This window comes from Heloderma suspectum, chromosome 7 (assembly GCF_057233095.1).
Source record: "Heloderma suspectum isolate Gila_16-S chromosome 7, 16-S_ref, whole genome shotgun sequence".
Taxonomy (NCBI): Eukaryota; Metazoa; Chordata; class Lepidosauria; order Squamata; family Helodermatidae; genus Heloderma; species Heloderma suspectum.
In genome coordinates, this window is record NC_139464.1 from 94,040,264 (window position 1) to 94,061,050 (window position 20,787).

Here is a 20,787-nt window from a genome sequence, read left to right on the forward strand (position 1 = left end):
TATTATTTCCTAATAAATAATCCAACTCTACTGCTTATTAAGGACATCCCATTCTAGGCAATGGATTATGATTATTTATTTATTTTACAACATGCGGGCAGAAAATAATTACCCCCCTGACCTCAGTTTTCCTGCTCTTTACCAGTAATTTGCTAATGGACAGGAAAGAAGAGAAGACAATTTTAAGCATATGGCTATGCCCCATGCAAAGGCAAACCATGGTATTTTTCCTCCATTTCCCTGTTGCCTCAACAGCTCTGTTTAACAAATAGGACTGTTGTCATTAGCTGTCATCGACAGATAGTTTGAGAAGCGTTTGAGGAAGCATTGATCTTGTGAATAGTGTATTAATTCCATCTGAATTATTTAGCTTGCCAAGAACTACCCAGTTCCAACTTCCAAGGCTGTGATCCTAAACATACTTATATACTCCCATTGAAAATGGAAGACCTGAGTAAGCATGTTTAGGATTGCACTGAAAGTGTTTTGGTTCTGATTGTAGAAAGTTGTCATCTGTAGAGAGCCTGCATGCATGCAATTGTACATGTGGGAACTATCCATAGATGTTATAATGAAGGGAGATAAGTTAGGGGTGGAACCTTACACTGCAATCCCATTCTCCATTCATATGTTAAAATAGCCAAAAGGAGCTTCTCAACACAGTTACAACCCTATGCTGTGATCTTTTATGGTTTTAAGTTTTGTTTTGTGAGCCACCTAGAGTGCTTCAGCTATTACTTGGACATAAGTTTCATTTTGTTCAGTGGGCTTACTCTCTAGTAGTGTGTTTAGGATTGCGGCCATAGTTTCCCTATTATTTAACTAGCTTGATTAATCCTATGAACAACAATGTCATTCTGGCTGGCAGAACCATTCCTGCAGAGATAAAGCTCCAGCTCATTCAGCTTCTTACATCACTCCACTGCAATTAGAAATTCATAGATTCATAGATTCATAGAACAGTAGGGTTGGAAGGGGCCTACAGGGCCATCGAGTCCAACCCCCTGCTCAATGCAGGAATCCAAGTCAGAGCATCCCTGACAAATGGCTGTCCAGCCTCGTCTTGAAGGCCTCCAGTGTGGGAGAGCCCACCACCTCCCCAGGTAATTGGTTCCACTGTCGTATTTCTCTTACAGTCAGGAAGTTTTTCCTGATGTTCAGCCGGAATCTGGCTTCCTGTAACTTGAGCCCATTATTCCGTGTCCTGCACTCTGGGATGATCAAGAAGAGATCCTGGCCTTCTTCTCTGTGACAACCTTTCAAGTACTTGAAGAGTGCTATCATATCTCCCCTCAGTCTTCTCTTCTCAAGGCTAAACATGCCCAGTTCTTTCAGTCTCTCTTCATAGGGCTTTGTTTCCAGTCCCCTGATCATCTTTGTTGCCCTCCTCTGAACCCTCTCCAGTTTGTCTGCATCCTTCGTAAAGTGTGGTGCCCAGAACTGGACACAGTACTCCAGATGAGGCCTAACCATTGCTGAGTAGAGGGGAACTAGTACTTCCCGGGATTTGGAAGTGATGCTTCTATGAATGCAGCCCAAAAGAGCATTTGCCTTTTTTGCAGCCACATCACATTGTTGGCTCATATTCAGCTTGTGATCGACAACAATTCCAAGATCCTTCTCGCTTGTAGTGTGGTTGAGCCATGTATCCCCCATCTTGTAACTGTGCATTTGGTTTCTTTTTCCTAGGTGCAGAACTTGGCATTTGTCCCTATTAAATGTCATTCTGTTGTTTTCTGCCCAGCGCTCCAGTCTATCCAGATCACTTTGAATTTTGTTTCTGTCTTCCAAAGTATTCGCTATCCCTCCCAATTTTGTGTCATCTGCAAATTTGATCAGCATTCCCTGCACCTCCTCCTCCAAGTCATTAATAACAATGTTGAAGAGCACTGGGCCCAGGACGGAGCCCTGCGGTACCCCACTCGTTATGATTGCGGCCCCAATCATTCAGATTGATTTTTTTTAAAAAAGTCAGTGTAACTAATCATTTTTTCTTTTACAACCCATTTTAGTTTACAACTAAGCATGGCTCTTGGGTTAGATGCCTGTTTGCTCATGGAAATTCCCAAGGTAAAATGTTAATTATATTTATAAGTACCTTCTTAGGTTCATAATTGGTTTAATTGGATCAGCAGTAGTCATAATATATCAAACTGCTTAGTCCCCAGCTATTGTAACATAGAGGTTATATCATAACATATGTAACAGGAAAAATATATCCTTTGAAATACGGTAATGTCCATGGTGTGAAACCTTCCTCCAAGAATAAATCAAGCATTTGCCAAGCTACAGGGCAGTTTATTAAAACAACATAATTCAGAATATAAGAACATAAGGCGAGCCATGCTTGATCAGACCAAAGGTCCATCTAGTCCAGCATTCTGTTCACACAGTGGCCAACCAGCCCCCTGTGGGAAACTCACGAGTAGCATATGAGCGCAATGGCATAAACCAACCCATAGGTGTGTGTGTGTGTGCGCATGCGCGTGCGTGTAGACTTCTTTCTAGGCAGACTTCATCAAGGTATAGCCCCACATTCTGTTTTAGTGACCATTTCCAAGGCATGTGAATATTAAAGAAAATAGTTTCTTTAAGATGTGCAGAGTAACCACAACCAGATCCTATGTACCTTTAGTCAGGAAGAAGGCTTTCATAGGGTATGACTTTTAGGGCTGAACTGAATTAGGGGTGTGTTTTGTGAAAGCTTTCAATTGATGCTTAAAGGGCCACACCATTAGGTGATTGTGGGGAGGGTCCTACAACTAAAAATATTTTGCCATTCAGAGTGATGGCAGTATTTCCTGCCCTCAACCTGAGTTAGCTACATTGTGTTGCCACAAAGCCAATTCAGCAGCTGGAGGGCAGGAAACACTACCCTCACGCTGAATTTGCTTTGCGGGGTAATCATACTGCCAAATCTGGTTGGCTACATGCAATAATGCCATTACACTGATTACTTGATAAAGGTAAGTCAGTGGGATATTGAAATGTCATCAATGTGAAGATGCCCTTGTCTGAAAAACAAATAGTGCTCAAGCAGCTGCTGATTAGGCAGGAAATAGTTTATGAACTATTACTAAAGACCAGGTTTGTGGGGGGGGGGGCATTTTAGGGCCGTGGGAAGCACCACTTTCATGCTGAAACCTTTGCGAACGTTCAGCCTAGTACTAGTGATTTCTAGGGAGAAATGAGCCTTGGCACTCCTATGTACTGTCTGAGGGTTAAGCTGGTGAGGCGGACAGGAGCTGGTAAGGTAGGAGGAGTGGAGAAGAATAATAGAAGGGGCTGTCAGGGGGCTGTCAGGAAGGGTGACTTGCATGATCTATTTGCATTTGCTAAAGTGGGTAGGAAGAAACTAGCGGGTTTTGAGTACCGGCAAAACATCATAGTGGTCTACATTCTACATTTCATCTACTTTCATAATTAAGATCCAAGTTCCAACATGACATTTGCAAATACACTTTCATTGGTAGTTAAATTAGGAGTGGCTTGTAGCTATTGGAAATACAAAGTTTATGGGATGCAGCTCTTAGGTTTAGAAATGTGTTTGATTTGGAGCTGTAAGGCCTGTGTTCAAATTCTATCTCAAGCATTGATTCATGGTGTAACATTGTGTAAGTGATTAGCTTCAATCTCCTGTCTGTAAAAAAAGAATAATAATGATCTACAGTAATATTGCTGCTGTGAATATAAATGAACTATGGACATTTTGTTATCACCTATGAGCCTCAGTGATGAAGGTGCTATAAATCAAAACAATATTAAGTGACAATGATAAAAAATATCACCAGTTCAATTATGACCACATATCAACTGCAGAAATAGATTTCCTCCTTCTGTTCCAGCTTGGAAAATGAAGCTTGCTACAATGGAAGAACAGATAGAAGTTTCCTTCACATCACACACCGAAGCACAGTTTTCAGTTCTTGTGTGTAACAGGACTGACTCATTTTCATGTAACTCTACTGGAATACACCAGACAGTCTCTGTGGTTTGTGCAGCTTTTTATTTCTCAAAAGCTCTGAAGTGAACACAGCATGCTTGAGATATGCCTGTCACGTCCTCTTATTGCAAAAATGTTGAGAAGTGTGGTATGTAGGAGAACCATTGATCTCAGTGGAAAGCATCTATATACTTCATATATACAGTGGTGCAGTAAATGTCGAAGCACAGGTGCTTATCATGACAGTCCCCCTGGCTACGCCTCCAAGAAGGGCCCCAAAATTCAGGCACTTGTGATGGTCCATATCAAGAAACCAGTTCTAGAAGTTTTCATATTCACCAGGAGCAGGGTTTTCGTGTGTGTAAAGCTAACAGGTCTTAATTGCCCGTTCAAGACCAAGCCATCCAAAAAATACTTTGCATTACAACAGAGAATAATGCATTGTTGTTGGGAAAATCCCCCCCCCCCCGCCCCTCAGCTACTGCGAGGACTGCAGCTAAGCTCAGAAGGGACAAGGAAGTCTGAGGGCGGTGGCAGATGACATCAGCGTCCCTGCTAATAAAAAAATGTCAGTGCTGCATCCCCGAGAGCCCTGGCTCCACTACCCCACTGCATATGAATATACCTAAATATAGGGATGTTGGAGAATTTCTCCACGAATCTCCGGGAGGCCGAATGCGTTTCCCCCGAAATTGGTGGGGAAATTCTCTGCCCCCCCCCCCCGGGATGGGACTTACCTCATGCGAATGTCCCTCTCGGTGGTGGGTCCCGGTGGCGGCAGCGGCCGGTCTTCCGACCGGCTGCCGCCGCCGCCATTTCCCAGTAAAGTAAAAACAAAAACAAAAACGTGATAGGCTACGTAAAGATTTACGTAGCCTATCACAGCTAGTTTTTCAAAGTCAGCCATGATAGGCTACGTAAATCTTTACGTAGCCTATCAAGTTTTGTTTTGTTTTTTACATAACTTTTTTTCTTTCGCGGCCGGAGAGGCGGGGTGCTCCCCCCTGGCCAGAATTTCGGCGGGGAGGGATGGGGCGCCTCCCCCCCGGCCAGAATTTTGGTGGGGAGGGACGGGGCGCCTCCCCACCCACCAAGAATTTCGGGGGGAGAAACGGAGCGCCTCCCCCCCCACCGAAAACAGCTGCGGGACCAGGTAAGGGACTTTCGTCCATCCCTACATAAAACATGAAATATTTAAATAAAAAGCAACTGAAATATTTAATTGCCCGAAATATTTAAATAAAAAACAATGAAATACTACTGGATTGTAGCCAGGCTTTACTATGAAACACCTCTGTCCTTTAAAATCCTCAGCTTGTCATTATGGAACTGGTATGTTCTGTTCAACTCACTTTTGGTTTTCAGTAGTTTCCTCCACATCCTCTCATAGGGACTTAACAACAAACAGTTGTTTTTCCATACCGAGCTCTCAAGACAAATGGCTTTCCTAATAATAGGTTATGTTTTTTTAAACCCACCCACATGTCTCCCTAAATGCTTGACTGACCAGAGATTGCTACACTTGAGTTTTCAATGTGGTTTTAAAGGGAAGTACAAAACAAGTATTGGTCACTGAGACCCAACCCCCAACTAAATTGGATAAAACTATGATTCACTACTACCATTTGTACCTCAGACCAGACAAAACCCTGCTTCTTCATTTAGAGAAGGAGAAAGTCATGATGACAACATGGCAATCAAATCTTCCAGAACTGATTGTGTTCTCTCCTACTTGTCTTGGGAATCAGCATGAAGCTGTCCAAAGTCTAGTGCAGCCTTCCACATATCTTCAGATATGTTTGACTATATCAGGCTATGGATGATGGGTTTTGTAGTCCAACATATCTGGAGGGTACCCAGTTGGGAATGGTCAGTCTAGTCCCTGAAATCCAAAACGGACATTACTTTGGATCAGTATTTTGCAATAGAAATTACAGGTGTCCTGTCCCCGTAATCTGGTTCAGTCTCATAGCATGGTGGCGGTGGTGGGAATAGAAGAAAAGGGGTTAAAGCCCCCATACCCCCCACACTAACATCCCAATCTGGATCTGGCCCCTCTGTGCCTACTCTAGCAGCTCGCTATGTCCTTAAAGTAATTGGCTCTGAGAGGCAGTGTCCCATGATTTCCTGCAACACTGATGTGGCCCCTTAGTGGTCTTTAGTAATGGCAAGATCAGCCTCCAAGTATGAGAAAACAAAACATTTTGCAATGCATTAACATTTAAATGATAAAGCAATTAACATGCATGTGGGAATGGGTCTTCAGATGAGTCTAACAAAAGTGGTCAGACAACTCTTGAGTCATCCCCTCATAGGGTGGGTGACTCAGCCCATGCTTGCCCCTGACAGTCCACATGATTTAGTAGAAATGACAATAATTAGAAGCAGGCAACTCCCAATCCACACAACCAATGTCCCATAGTAAATGGAGAACTGTTGATCAACAAAAGATACTTGCCTTTCCCTAGGGCACTTCCTTTAGTCCCGTCTTCGCACTACTCTACAGGAAGCTGCCCCACTGAACATGCCACGGATGTACACTGTTGTGTTTTGTGAGACAGCAGAATGAGTGTCATGGCCAAAAGAGGAAAAGGGTCTATCTATTGCTTTGTGTCTATCTATTGCCTTGAGGCTGATTTGCATTTTCCTTTTCCAGGGTGACTTAAATTCAACATCCGTCAACATTTCAAGGAAAACATGTGGCTCAAACGTCTGCATTCAGGTATGCCTTCCATTTTAAAGATCTGTCCTGTGGCAGTATGCAAATAACAACCAGCAGGGGAAATATCATTTCTTCCTCCTTCCCTTCTGCCTCTGACTATAGTACAGCAGAGGTGTGCAGAGAGCATGATGAATCATTTAAATGTGTTGCCACTGCCCCAAACAGTGCTTTAATAAATTATTTGTGGTCCTAAAAATAAAGAAAAAAGAGCTACCTAGCAAACAACCGGTGAACACCAAACACCGTGAGTCTAGTTTGTTCTTTAGAATCTTATCACCAAACATTTGCAGCTACAATGAAAGGCTGTTTGAGAGAATCATCCATTTACATCATTTTTAAAATGCAAATACTTTAGCCGACAGAAGCTGAACAAGTTAGAAGATCACAATGACAGGATGTGGAATCTATGGTTAGTTAAAAATTAACTATTTTTAATAGTTAAAATCTAGTTAGCACCTGCAGCACTACAAGGAATTCAACTTCTGCTGCCTGCTTTCTAATAGTTAGCAGTAGGGGTGTGCTTTGGATTTGGTTGAGTCATGAACTGAACTGGGAAGATTCGGAAAGATTTGGGAGATGTCCAAATTGAAGCAGGGCTCCTCCGAAGTGGTCTGAATCTGAACCCTCCCAAAGCATGGTTAGCAATTCGGGTTTGGAGGGACACAGTGTGAGACAGTTGTGTCTGCAAGAATTGATAAATTTCTCCCCAAGCTCTCCATAGAAGGAAACCACCAGGCTGGGGAGAAGGAGCAGGGAGAGGACGGGGTGCAGTTTTGTGACTGATGATTTTAGCCTCTATTCACACTGGATGGTTTTTATCAGGGCTAGGAATATAGGAAGCTGCCTCATATTGAGTCAGACCATGAGTCTATCTGGTCCGGTATTGTTGACACTGACTGGAAGCAGCTCTCCAGGGTTTCAGGCAGGATTCTTCCGGCCCTACCTGGAGATGCCGGGGATTGAACTGGGACCTTCTGCATGCCAAGCAGGTGCTCTACCTCAGAGCCACGGCCCCTCTCCGTGGTCTTCACTCCCAGTGCTTTCGGGAAGGGGACCAAAATAATGTATTGCAGGACTGATCTGGTGTTCAGTGCTCTTTGCGAGCTCTTCCTCACAGGAGTGGAGATGTGAAAAGTGTTTTTGTGGAATTCCTTGGACTTGGAGGGTGGTGAAGCATTGGGTGCTTGCTTGGAAAATATGGGATGTTCAAGTCCTTCTGCCTCTGCCACCGTATGCTCCACTTGCATCATCCACCCTGGTCCTATTGCACTTTCTGTGACAATAGTTAGTTTGGGTGCTAGTTTAGCAGAAAACAAAAAAGCTGTTTTTAATTCATAATAACTCCCTAGCCCTGCATTTATCCTTCCTAAATTTTGCATACTTCTTAGCTAGTGCCTCACCTGTGCGGTGTGCCATTTTCATAACAGTTGCCTGCAAAGAACATAGATGAATAAGTGCATCTTTGTGGCGGTGGTGGGGGAGAAACCCCAGAACTTTAAAGCAGGGATGGGCAACTCTGGGCAGTCTGGAGGCCAATTTTCAGCTCACAGACTCCCTCAGGTTCTGCATTCCTGCTGCTGCACCACCTGCAGTGGGAAAAAAGGGTGGTTTGCTACAGACATTTGGCAGCAAACCACTACAGAGACTCAAAAGGACCCAATTTAGCTTGAAAACAAGCTAAATTTGGTACTTTTGAGTCTCTATCCAAAAGGTTGAGGGTTTTTTTGTCACCAAATGGCTGAATGCAAGCAGTGCAGTGGGCAGCGGGAGTGGCAGGAGCTGCACTCAAAGGCCTGGGGGCTCGCATGTTGTCCACCTTTGCTTTAAAGGCTATCCTTGCACAATCTTCCTCCCATACCTATTCATCAGAAACTTGGCAGGCTTGTTCCCCTCAGAAGGTGCACTTATACCTGCCATTTTCATCCACTTTTGCCAAGAAATAAAGAAGTTATTTGCAGTTTGCTTTAAAAAATAAAATTCAAAAGTGTCTAGCACAGAAGAACCTCTCTGCATTTATTTGTTTTACATTTGGTAGGCTTCAACCCCTCACAAAGGGCTTCTAGGCCTGCAAATTCCATCCAATTCTGTCAAACAGCAAAAAAGAAAAAGAAAAAAAAAAGCCCTTTGTTGATTTCCAGTGATAGTCAGTGGGAGACACGGAGCTTCAGATTTCCAAATCGAGATTCAGATTTGTCCCCCAGTTGAAACAGGCAGCCTCTGGGTCAGTCTGGGGCAAACTGTGCTGTTTCTTGAATCGCCGAATTGGGGTCAAACCAAATCTTGTGGTCAGTGCACAGCACTAGTTAGTATAAAGGTAAAGGTGTCCCCAATCAGTCGTGTCCGACTCTAGGGTGCGGTGCTCATCCCCGTTTCTAAGCAGAAGAGCCAGCGCTGTCCGAAGACGCTTCCGTGGTCATGTGGCCGGCATGACTGAACACCGAGGTGCACGGAACGCTGTTACCTTTCCCGCTGAGGCGGTACCTATTTATCTACTTGCAATTTCTTGCTTTCGAACTGCTAGGTTGGCAGAAGCTGGGACTGAAGACGGGAGCTCACTCCGTCACGCGGCACTCGGGTCTCGAACTGCTGACCTGCCAACCTTCCAGTCTGCAGTTCAGCGTCTTAACCACTAAGCCACCGCAGCCCCATACTAGTTAGTATACCAAGCCCAAAATTAACTCCGCGAGAGCCCCAAATGCTCTAGGTCATTTAGCTTAATGTGCATTTCCCAGATCTTCTGGGAGGTGGTGGTGATGGTGGTGGCAGATGACGTCCCTGCTAATCAAAACCCAGCGCTTTGACCCTGTGAGTCCTGACTCCATTACACTGCTGCCCCATGGCATGTCTCTCTGTCCCTGTCAGAGAGTTTTCTTTAAAAAGAAAGAAAAAAGAAAGAACCACTCTGAATCAAAAGTGGAGTTCTGTTGCCAGAAATGGTGGTGTCCATAGAGCACAGTGCCACTCTTTGAGGGCTGGTGCACATGTTATGGCTGCTGTGTGGAGGTTGCTTTAAATCACTCCAGAGGGCAGCTGTCACCATGTGGTTAGCTTTTCTTCACACCACTGTAAACTGCAAAGAAAAAAAAGATCTAAAGCAGTAGAGATTAAATTGCTTTCTCTGCTGGGTCAGCCGCTGCTCTTGAGTGGCTCACCAAATGTGGCAGCTACTTGTTGGAATTATTTCACGCAGCCTCCTTGTGGAAACTACATAATGTTGACCCTGAGTGAACATATTTGTGCCTCCCCCAGTGTAATCCCAAGTGTGTGGCAGAACAACATAAATGAGCTTTAGTCTTTAAAGAGCACCTTCAGTATTTAGTATTTAGATAGCTATAGCAAGCAGTTTGTTTTAATCAAAGAAGCTGATCAGAGGAAAAGAGTTTTAGAGCCACTTTGGCCTATAGTCCTGGTTGGCAGCTGTGGGTGCCACAATGATCTGTACTGGGACTGGTGTTTTTAAACACAGCTATAAATATAATTAATTTAAACAGATAATTTCTTAATGGGCTGTACTATTCTTTTTAAAAATATCTATATCTAATCTATATCATCTGTGGATAGGTGCTTTAAAAAGGCTTCATTTACTGTTCCGTGACAGTTTATTAGAGGAAAATAACCTTCCACCCCTTTTCTTTTTTAAGGGTTGGAGGACAGATGTGGACTATTCTATTCCTTCATACATTTGTGATCTTCCCTGCAGTAGGTGCTGATAATAGCATGAGTGTAACCTTAAAATGAATAATATATTCCTTGGGTTCATACAGCAAAAGAGATTCTGGAGGCCATCACAGTAATGTGATCATCCTTTGGTCTGCAGATTTACCCTTTAAGCCTACGCTTGGGGCCAGTCGACAGATGATGGTGACCCCCATATGTTTGCACCTGGAGTATGAGGGGCCAGCACTGGGGTCACAGCAGAAGATGCCCTATGAACTGGTGCCTCCTGTGAATGGTGTATATGTAGCTGCTGGGATTTCCACAGCAGCGGAAAGGGTATTGCTGCCATCACAGAAGTCTCAGTGACCATGATTACCCCACCTCAAGGGAAGCCTTGGTTCCAACAAATGGCACCTTCACACAAACTAGCATGGCCTGGCTGCAAACATGGCGGCAGCCCCAAGAACTCCTATGTGTGACTATGTGTGGCTCTCCATTGGCCAGGAATGCCAGTTGGCCATGGAAGGTTGGGATATAAATTTTAGAATTAGCATAAACAACAAATTGTCCTGTTGTGAAATGAATTACAATACTGAATGCAGGGTCCTTCTGGCCTGTGGAGATTCATGATGCTGTTACGTGCTATCTCATCTGCTGGTCAGTTGAACTGAGGGGAAAAGGAGTAAAAGCTTTTTGGGTGTGTGGAGGAGCCTTGGTAGGCCACTTTGATGCCCAAATCATATACTGGTTACCTCCCCCCACTGCCCTCCAGACCCCCTCCCCCTGCACACACACAGACACACCATCCCCATTCTAGCAGGTTCAGGAGGAGTAATGATTTTGGTCACTTGGAAACAGAGGGAAAAAATGAAAGAAAGAACAAAGGAAATGAGAGCAGATGGCTTAATAAGAAGAGTTTAGTGATATTTGTTCATAGGACAGCTCAAGATTTGATGAGCCCTCTTCACTGGTGGGCGTACTTGCTGGTGGTAGCACAGTACTGCAATTTGTGGGGGACAGTTACAAGACATCACCCACCATTTATCCACAATGCCCCCAATGTAGTGTCACCTCGAGGCACTGTGGGTAGTTAAAGTGGCTTGCAGATGCAAAGGCTAGTGATAGTGGGGGCAGGGCTGATGATAGCAGTGAGCTCCACTGGGGCACTGAAATACCAGCCACTGCCTGAGGGTGCCAGGTGCTGATGCAGGCCCTGTTGATCGAAACTACATTTCTATTTTTAGCCATTTCTTTGCCATTGCCAAGAAACAAGGCAGTAAGCACACAAAATGTTCTAATGGTGACAACTCAGATATTAAGGGGCTGCTTATTCTCAAAGGTAGATCCTGAATACTAAATGAGGACATTTCTCTTTTCTAGCTTCTTCTACTCAGAGTCAAGAACAGTATGAAAAGTCCTTAAGTATCCTATCTATCGTAGCGTTACTTGTCATACTTGTAACCATGATGGCTCTCATTGGACACAAACTTTTGCCAGTTACTACTCATCCATGTGAAGAAAGCATGAAATCTAAGAATGAATTCACATTTCAGGAGAGAGTAAGAAATATATGCTTATTTATTGCAGTGCATGGAACTGTTAATAATAATAATAATAATAATAATAATAATAATATAAAAGGCTTTGCTGTAGCATTAGGATGCAAATTCCTGGTTGAGGGTTTCTGGTTATGCAAGTTCTGAGGATTCTCAGGCTTGGCTTAGCATGGTTTGGACATTACTAGAAGCACTGGTGCGTGCTTGGAGCAGTGCTTTGTGATTCTGCCCTTTGTGTTTCCCTGCTAATGTCCAGAGGAGAACTGCCATAGGGAAAATACACAGACATTGTGAAAATCAGTAGCTTTTGCATCTCTGCTAAGCAAGTTTCCCTTTGGACATTACAATGATAGCCCAAGGCGCTCACTCATGCACCTACTGGAGCATCTAGTAACTTCCTCAGCTATTCCCTGTACAAAGTGCTCTTTGTTCTGATTGTTCTGTACCTATAATGGGTTTTGTGTGAAGCCTATTTATAGTATGTTTGATTCTGTTCCAGTGACTGTAGCAGTAAAATTGGTTGCATATGAAGTAAGAGGAAATAGAGGGCAAGGATTGTGGCTGCAAAAGGATGACATCTCCCTGTCTAATTTAACAAAGAAAGTATCAGACAGCGATAACTATCTTCACCTGTACTGCTTGGCAGGTGCTCTGTCAGGTGTTGCTCAGCGTCTGAGCACTGGAGCCTTAGTAATTCATGATGGATAGCAAATATACCCAGCCACTGTTCCATGGATAACAACAGCTTTCATTTTGCTGAGGTCATTAAGTGAGCACATAGAATATACACAAGTAGCTGAGGAGAGAGAGTCCAGAGTTGAGTTCATGGTGGCTGGTCATAATCTCTGGGCTGAGTGACAGACTCCAGGAGATGTGACGAGTGAACTCAAATTTACCTGAGTTCCTTGTATATACTTCATTTCCCCTCCCTCTGGGTTAATAGAAAACTTCGAAAGACAGGAGGTTTTGCAACTTATTTGTATTTTCCTTTCTGAATGTTTTTTTTTTAAAGTAAGAAATGTACATAGTGTTGATTAAACTATCTTTAAGTTAAGAAACAGTTTCAGCATTAAAACAAAATCCCCTTCTCCTACAGCCCGAATTAATCTTATCAAGAGCAACGTAGAACATCTAGAACAATCTCTTTGACGGACAATACATTCTTGTCTTTGTTTGTGATGCAATTTCTGAAGTTAATTAAACAATAGATTTGGATCAAACAATAGACTTTGACAGAACATTCCTACTTCTTGTAAGCCTTCCAGCAAACTAGAAATGTCTGACTTAGAAAGTAAGGGTAAATGGGTGGTGCTGGTCTCAGGCCTTTGATATAATCCAAATCCATACTCCTAAATTCCTCCATTTTGTCTTTTCTTTCTCTCTTTGTTGCTCACACAACAAGAATTCCAATAGTAAAACATCCACTAATAGAAAGGCATATTCTAGAGGGCCTAAGCCAACAATGCCCCATGTCTTATTGTTGTGAGAATACATGAGAAAGAATAGCACAGTGACTTCTCATGTATATAACTCATGCCAATCATAAACAAGAATTAAACAGAGTAATGGTATTGCAGTCTGCCAATATATTACTTATTTGGGTCAGTAGGTATGGCACTATTTCAGTAATAAATTCACTGTGGCCATTGCTCTGATGGTTACATTTCCAAACAAGATCTAGCACAGGACAGCTTTTCATGGTAGAGGAACTACAGAATTGATCCTTTGCATTTCTGGGAAGGAGATGTGCAAGCTGTAACCTCATCTCCTTGTAAGGAAGGAATGCAAATACCTTCTTCTCACATTACAAAACCACCAAAAAAATGAAGTAAGTAAAATTTGTTCCATCAAATATAGAACTATGAAAGAGCATTCAGATACCCTACTGGCTTTCTTCATTTAATGAAAATATATCCAGTCATAATAAGAAATGATGGGCTGATTCACACATGTGTTATCTGCCTCCAGGAAGTCATTACTTGATGATTTGTCACATGACATATGGCTGAATTACAACCTCCTTCCATTAAAAAACACACAAACACATTTGTGTTTGGAGTGATGAGTGGTGATATTTAAGCCTTGTTTGTATTGTTTGATCTGCAATGGCTGTTCCACTCATCCAGGCTGTGTTTGGATGCTGCAGTCATTGGATGATGTACATGGATGAGTGAAATCACTCTGCTTTTCCAATACAAACACAGCTTCACTACAAGTCAAGTTGAGTGAATCCCAGCATGTAGCTCAATCCAGTGTGTCTTCAGGACAGACTTATATAAGTCCTCCACAATTTGTTGGCAGTCTGTTCGCACCTGAATTTGTTATGGGTCAGACAGAAGGCAACATGAATGAAGTATGGTGCGGTGTAAAGAGTGTTGGACTAGGACTGAGGAAACCCAAGTTCCTGTCACCTTCAGTCATGAAGCTCACTGGGTGACCTGTGCCTAGTCATCCTCTTTCAGCCTAACTACCTCACAGGGTTGTTGTGAAAATAAAACTGGCAGGGGAGAAAGCCATGTACACTGCCATGATTGCTATCATTGAGGGAAGGCCAGGATATCAGTATGATGAATAACTAAATCACTGAAGCAAGATATTAGCTGATAACATTTATTTTTCAGTTTGTCATAGAAAGAAACATGAAGAGAAAAGTGCAGCAGATATAAAATCACAGAGGTGGGCATGTGTTCTTTTTCTACAGTCTCCTGACATTCTGAAAACCTTTTGCTTTGAAGCCCAAATTACTCATTTAGATGTCAACATAACATCAGCCCTCTTCAGGCATTCACAAAATGGAAGTTTATAGTGGAGGTGGGGATGCATGTTCCACCCCCGCCCCTGCCCCTTCCCCACACCCATCTCCCTATGTTGACAGGGGAGGTCTGAAGAAAGGCTGTAACCACAGTCGGCTGAACGTATTTATAGTTAGAGCTGTGTGCAAATAGCCTATCAAAATTCTTCAGCCTATTTGTAGGGATGTTAGAGAATTCCACCACGGATCCCAGGGGGGGCGAATTCCAGTGAATTCGGCCCCCTGGAATCCGTGGCGGAAGGGAGCAACCCGCCCCACCATCCCATGAAAGCCCTGCGAAACAGAGCCTACCTGGCTGTGTCTCTGGCTGCGGCTTTGGCTGCGGCAGTGGCTCCAGCGGCGGCGGCAGCGGCTCCGGCTCTGGGCTGCCTGGCTGCCAGGCTGCTGTGGATGCAAATGGCGTCCTGAGTAGGGGACACCATTTGCGTCCCTATGGTAGCCCGTGATAGGCTACGTAAATATTTACATAGCCTATCACGGCTAAAGCGGGGACGCAAATGGCGTCCCCTATGCCATTTGCGTTCCCATTTTCTCCTTGATAGGCTACGTAAATATTTACGTAGCCTATGACAGCTAAAGCGGGAACGCAAATGGCATGGGGACGCCATTTGTGTTCCCGCTTTAGCCGTGATAGGCTACGTAAATATTTACGTAGCCTATCACGGGCTACCATAGGGACGCAAATGGCATCCCCTACTCAGGACGCCATTTGCGTCTGCAGCAGCCTGGCAGCAGCTGGAGGCCCCGCTGCAGGTTGGCCTGGTCGGTGGCTCCGCGGCCTGGCTGCGGAGCGGAGCTGGCCAGGCAGGATTCCGGGGGGGAGGAACGGATTGCCTCCCTGCCGTCGAGGATTTTGGGGGGAGGGATGGAGCGCCTCCCCCCCACCACAGATATCCCTGAACAAAACCAGGTAAGTGTTTCGTACATCCCTACAAAAATTTGTGGACAGGGAAATTGGGGGGATAATTTCACTGAATTTCTCCTAGGGGGATGAGAAATTCTCCAACAGTTTCTCACAGATAGGGCTTACTATTGGCAGGGGTTGTAGCACAGGTTCTTTCTTTTTTCCTCAGCATTTTTGGTTTATTGCACTGCTTCTGTAAGTGACAACAGCATCAACTGTGCTAAGGCTTCCATTTTTTTTGAGGCAGAATTCTGAATTTCTTTTGGTGGTATTTTTGAGCTTACCTAATCACTGTGAGGTGGCTGAGGGTGCTGTGCATGTTTTCTCTCTCCATTACACATCTTTCCATTGCTCTGCAGCCTCCCAGGCCACCTGCACTTTCTGAACTGAAAAAGCCCCATGCAAGGAATTGCCTCAGGATGTCTTCCTCATGATGGCTTTAACAGAAGTGCAGGCAGCCGAGGAAGCTACAGGCTGCCATGGAGGTTATTGTACAACAGACAGGACACTCATGCACACTCCTCATCCATCTCAGAGGTAAGCTAACCACAAGATCCACAAACCTAACCCATGATAATTTCTTTGAAATTTCTCCTCCTTTGAATTTCTTTTAGGAAGCCATTTCTTTTCTATCAAATTGAATGAGAATGGTCGAAAAAAGTGGGATAAATTTTTGGCACAGCACTAGTTATAGTACTCAGGAACGGGAACTATCTGCAGTCAAATTCAAAAAGGCAAAAATACAACCAATATATGAATATAACCGAGAGAGATTTCAAACAGTATAATTTGCAGATATCTTCTGTATTATTGGTTTTGAGTTGAGTCAGAAATGCTTTTGGTAATTTCATCATATGAGAGGGCTAAGTAACCCCCAAAATGTACCTAAATTAGGATTTGTAATCACACTGAAACCTCCTACTATAAATTTATTTTCCCCATTTAGAATAATGTAAGGCCTCTATTCACTTTTGGGTAACACTGTTCTAGGGATAGATTTGAAGCATTTATCTTTCCACCAGTCCTCGCCTTTCCAAAATGTGACATCTGGAATGATGCATTTGGGTTTGGGCTGTTGTGGCTGGTTTGAGGAGATAAATAACTGATAGCTTAAGTAATTCCAAAGTCCATGACTTATTTCTTAAGTTGGGAAGACAGGACTGAATTTTAATCATGTTTAGGGAAGAGAACTAGAGTCTCTCTGTCTGTCTGTCAGAAAACTGACAATAATACTTGTTAAATAAATCACCAGTTACCTCCAGCTAATTGCTCCAACCTTTGACCTAGAAATGTCAGTCTAAAAAGGCTCTCATAAATAGGGTCAGAAGCAGATTTAGATCATGACTTTTTATCTCAACTGCAGGATTTTACACACAAAGCCCTGGCTTGATCTCATTACAGCTACGATCCACACACTTAATTGGGAGTTAAGTCCCATTGAACTCAGGAGAGCTTACTTCTGAGTATTCATGCACAGAATTGAACTGCACAGTTATGACTGTTCCTGCCTGCTAAATGTTGGCAGGTCAAGCTGCTGTTAGTCACAGGAATGTGGGCTTGTAAAAAAAGAAGTTTGCAATTCTAGTTGCTGATAGAGTCAGAAGTGCATGTCAACATTTCACCAGTTTCATGTTGCTTTTTGTTCCTCCTCAGAATGAAGAGCAACCGTTCTTTGCATTGATGAAGAAAAAACAAGAATTCAGCAGAACTCTTTCAAGCTCTTCAGTAACTGGAAGACTTCTCCATTGCAGATTGTTACTTACGTGAATAGTTCTCACATGCCAATAACCCTCATTGGCTTCAGTAAGACTACTCACAAGGTCAGGTTTTTTGCAGAGCAAACTCCTTTACACAGTGGCCTAAGGGAAAAGTGGGAATACAGTAGCAAAATGTCTCCTGTAATCAATTTGATCTCCTTCTGAATCAACTACTGTGCCATTTAGTTGTTGCAGTACATGTGGTGGGAGCTGTTTTTCCACGGGCTCATTCCATGATGCTGCTGTAAACATTTGAAGGGTGGGGATGGTAGCCTAGGTCTTTTGTACAGAATCAGCACCCTCCTTCCCACCTAGTGGGTTGCCAGTTCCAGGGGAAAGAACTGTGGTATCAGACTTGCCTGTGTAGTTCTGGTGCACTTTTAAACGTTATAGCAATGCCATAGGACGAGCTTATCGGAAAGCATCTTCCACAGTACTACTGTAATGTGTAAGGACCATATAAGAAATCTCACTGTGTACAGTTGCTATTTGAAGACAATTCCATTAATCAAATGTGTTTTTGTACAACCCATGGGCATCCCAGGAGTTATTTAACAGAAGGGATTTTGTAGAGTTTGTTTTTACATGTAGTTTTATTTCTTGTGTTCGTCCTATGAGTTGTTACCTTTTTATTACTGAGGAAGTCCTGCCATGGACAGAAACCCAAACCTCGAACAATTCTCAGGTTTATTGGAGAGCTGAACTTATGTAAGCAGAGACTGCATACATTGTTTCTGTGGTTGAAGTCCGAAGCATACTTCTGTTGTGGGAATTTGTTGAATTTTGTGGGACTTGCTTCTGATGAAATGTGTTCAAGACCAGTTTTTAATTCTTGACCACAAGGATCTGTGAGAGTATGTTACAGATTAGCAGGCTGCAGCTGCTATATGCTCTTGTTCCTCTACCAGGCCTACTGTACAACCTTCACCCCAAACTGAGTCAAAATTAGAATCCTGCTCTGTGTGTGTTGCAGGGTGTGTGATTAGGGGGATAAAGAACAGGTCAAGTGAGTCAGGATGTGCAATAGCTCAGTGCCTCAGGACATTTAAAGGTGTTTGCACACCATCTCTGGGAGACAACCAAACTATCCTGATCTTTGCTCAGATGTTGGCCATACAAGTGTGCTACCCATATATCTATTTCTTTACATTCAAATCACATTTTGTCCCAGAAATACACATAGGCTACAGTCCTATACACATTTACCTGGGGGTAGGTCTTATTGAACTCAGTGGGGCTTACTTCTGAGTGGAGATGAGTGAAACCTTCTGAACCTCACAGAAGAATGTTTGGGTTAGGACGTATGACATGGTGATATGCAGAGAGGCTCTTTATCATAATTTGGACCTTTCCCTCACATAATGGGGTAATCAATGGAAAAGAAAAGGAAGCATGGCAGCAGTAAGTGGGAGTGGTAGAGAGGTTAGAAGAGAGGCATTTGGAAGGGCTCCCCTGGTAGCAGTTAGAGGGAAAAACTAGGAGCAAACAATGGGATATGCTCAGGAAAGAGGGTAGTGACAGATAAGAGTAGGAAGGATTTAACATTTAGAGGTCCTAAGTGTGACAGGGAAATAATTTCTGCTGTGGCCAAGTATTGCAAGGGAGAAATGAGGGTGTGGGAATGATTTGGGGGGAAGAAAAAAGCACTCTGTGACTTGTACAAGTGGTCACCAGAGAAACATGCAAGAGCACTGGCAATTTAAATAAAAGGGAGGCATTGGTTTGGCTGGCTGGTTGGTAAAGATCAGGCCTGGTGTCAGGGGTCAGCATAGGTGGGTAGAAGCCAAGGGCCCAAAGGCTCAGAAGGGCCCATCCTTACCCCCAAGCCTCCTGAAGCAGCTGCCACCATCCTCTTCCTTGGCTGGCTGGGGAGTCGATTTTAGCAGCTGATGGGTGGGAGGGCGGCTTGGGCAACCAACTGTCAGGGTTTGGCAACTGGCAGATGGGCTTTAGCAATTGGCGGATGGGTTTTTGCCACAGCAGAAGAGGGCAGAGGGTTATGCAGCTGGTGGCTGGGCTTTTGCAACAGTGAGTGGCGTGGTGGGGGGCAGCAGAGGGGTGGATGGGCAGCAGCAAAGAGCTGATCGGCAACACTATGCTGAGGGCCCACTGGCCTCTTGCACTGGCCGTGGTAAGGATCCCATATTAAAGAACCAAGATTTTGGCAGACTGGGCAGGTACAATAGTGCTGCCTATAGTGGCCTAGTAAGAACTCAGGGTTGCCTTGTTCCAATCAGAACATCCTTCTCAGCATAGTTTTGAAGTCAAAAATCTGCATGTAAAATTGAAAAAGAACTATAAAGAGCACTGGGCAGGATATTCCCTTCTAGAGTTCTTTTTCTTTTCTGGTAGTGATAGTGCAGTTTTACATATATTATCCTTTCACTGTTTCAGCTGAGGAAACCCCTTCATTGGCTCCAGCCATGGAGGGAAGTTGGGCCTGTGGTTGGTTAGCTATTTGGAATCCTTAACATTTAAAAGAAATCTGTAGGATATAAGGAAATGTTCTTTTATGTATCATTGCTATTATTTATACTTAGAAATTAGAATAATACCATGAATTCTACAAAATGCCAAATGTTTGTCATTTCTTTCTTTCACTGCATTCCAAATTCCTGTCAGACATTCTTTATTTCTGATGTGTAATAAGTGAAGCAAACAGATGTGAACACAGCAGGATCTGAAACCATGTGGGATTAGTTAATTTACACAGGGAATTGTTTACGTAAGAGCCCAGAAAAGATGAAAGGGACTGAGGAGCATGAGGGAGGCCTGGTAATAAAGAATCCTTTCCCATATGTATGAAATTTGGTCTTAGGATTTTCAGAGGGCTCATTTAAGAGAAATGTGTAAATTCAAGACATATGGATGCTGTTGGAACACATGTTGCCTTTAGGGGATTTTTAAGGAAAGTGCGTGGACGTTCAAACCTGTGTGCACAAATTAAGATGTGCTGGAGAAGCAGACAGGCCTGGCTTTTGCTCCATGGAGGCAGGGGGCAGCACGCATAGATGAAAGATGCCAGGGATTGATTTTCAACAAATAATTTAAAACAGGTATGCAGCCATAATAGGCTAGACTGAGAGAAGGCTGAACTGCACATGAAAGAAGGGCAACAGCACAAAAAAGGGCAAACAGTGAAGCCAAGAGATACAAGAGAGTTTATCTACAAATTGAACCCTATTGGGGTGTTAAACCCCAAAATGATGTGACTGGGAGAGCAGCCCCATGCCACCATCATGTGTTTTTTGTGGGGGCACACGGGTAGCAAGGAGCCTCCTTTATGCGCATAGGCTGCCTACACCCCCCACCCCGCCCCACTGTGATTTAGCATATTGTGTGATCAGGTTTTTAAATCATGGGAGGCCCCCTCACTAGAACTGTGAAGTATAACAACACAACTAGGATCTTCATTTTCAGACTTTCTGATGCGATT

General features: G+C 43.6%; 1 protein-coding gene across 1 annotated transcript in view; it reads left to right on the forward strand.

The window, feature by feature from the left end:
• IL17REL (interleukin 17 receptor E like) overlaps positions 1–19,926 on the forward strand; it is an 85,296-nt gene extending 65,370 nt beyond the window's left edge. The window contains exons 12-18 of the mRNA XM_084810942.1: positions 2,013–2,070; positions 3,846–3,991; positions 6,600–6,665; positions 10,307–10,364; positions 11,703–11,881; positions 14,500–14,554; positions 17,248–19,926. Of these exons, the coding sequence (XP_084667068.1) occupies positions 2,013–2,070; positions 3,846–3,991; positions 6,600–6,665; positions 10,307–10,364; positions 11,703–11,881; positions 14,500–14,544 (552 nt within the window). The 3' untranslated portion in view covers positions 14,545–14,554; positions 17,248–19,926. The remainder of the gene's footprint in view (positions 1–2,012; positions 2,071–3,845; positions 3,992–6,599; positions 6,666–10,306; positions 10,365–11,702; positions 11,882–14,499; positions 14,555–17,247) is intronic.
• The last annotated feature ends 861 nt before the right edge of the window (positions 19,927–20,787 follow it).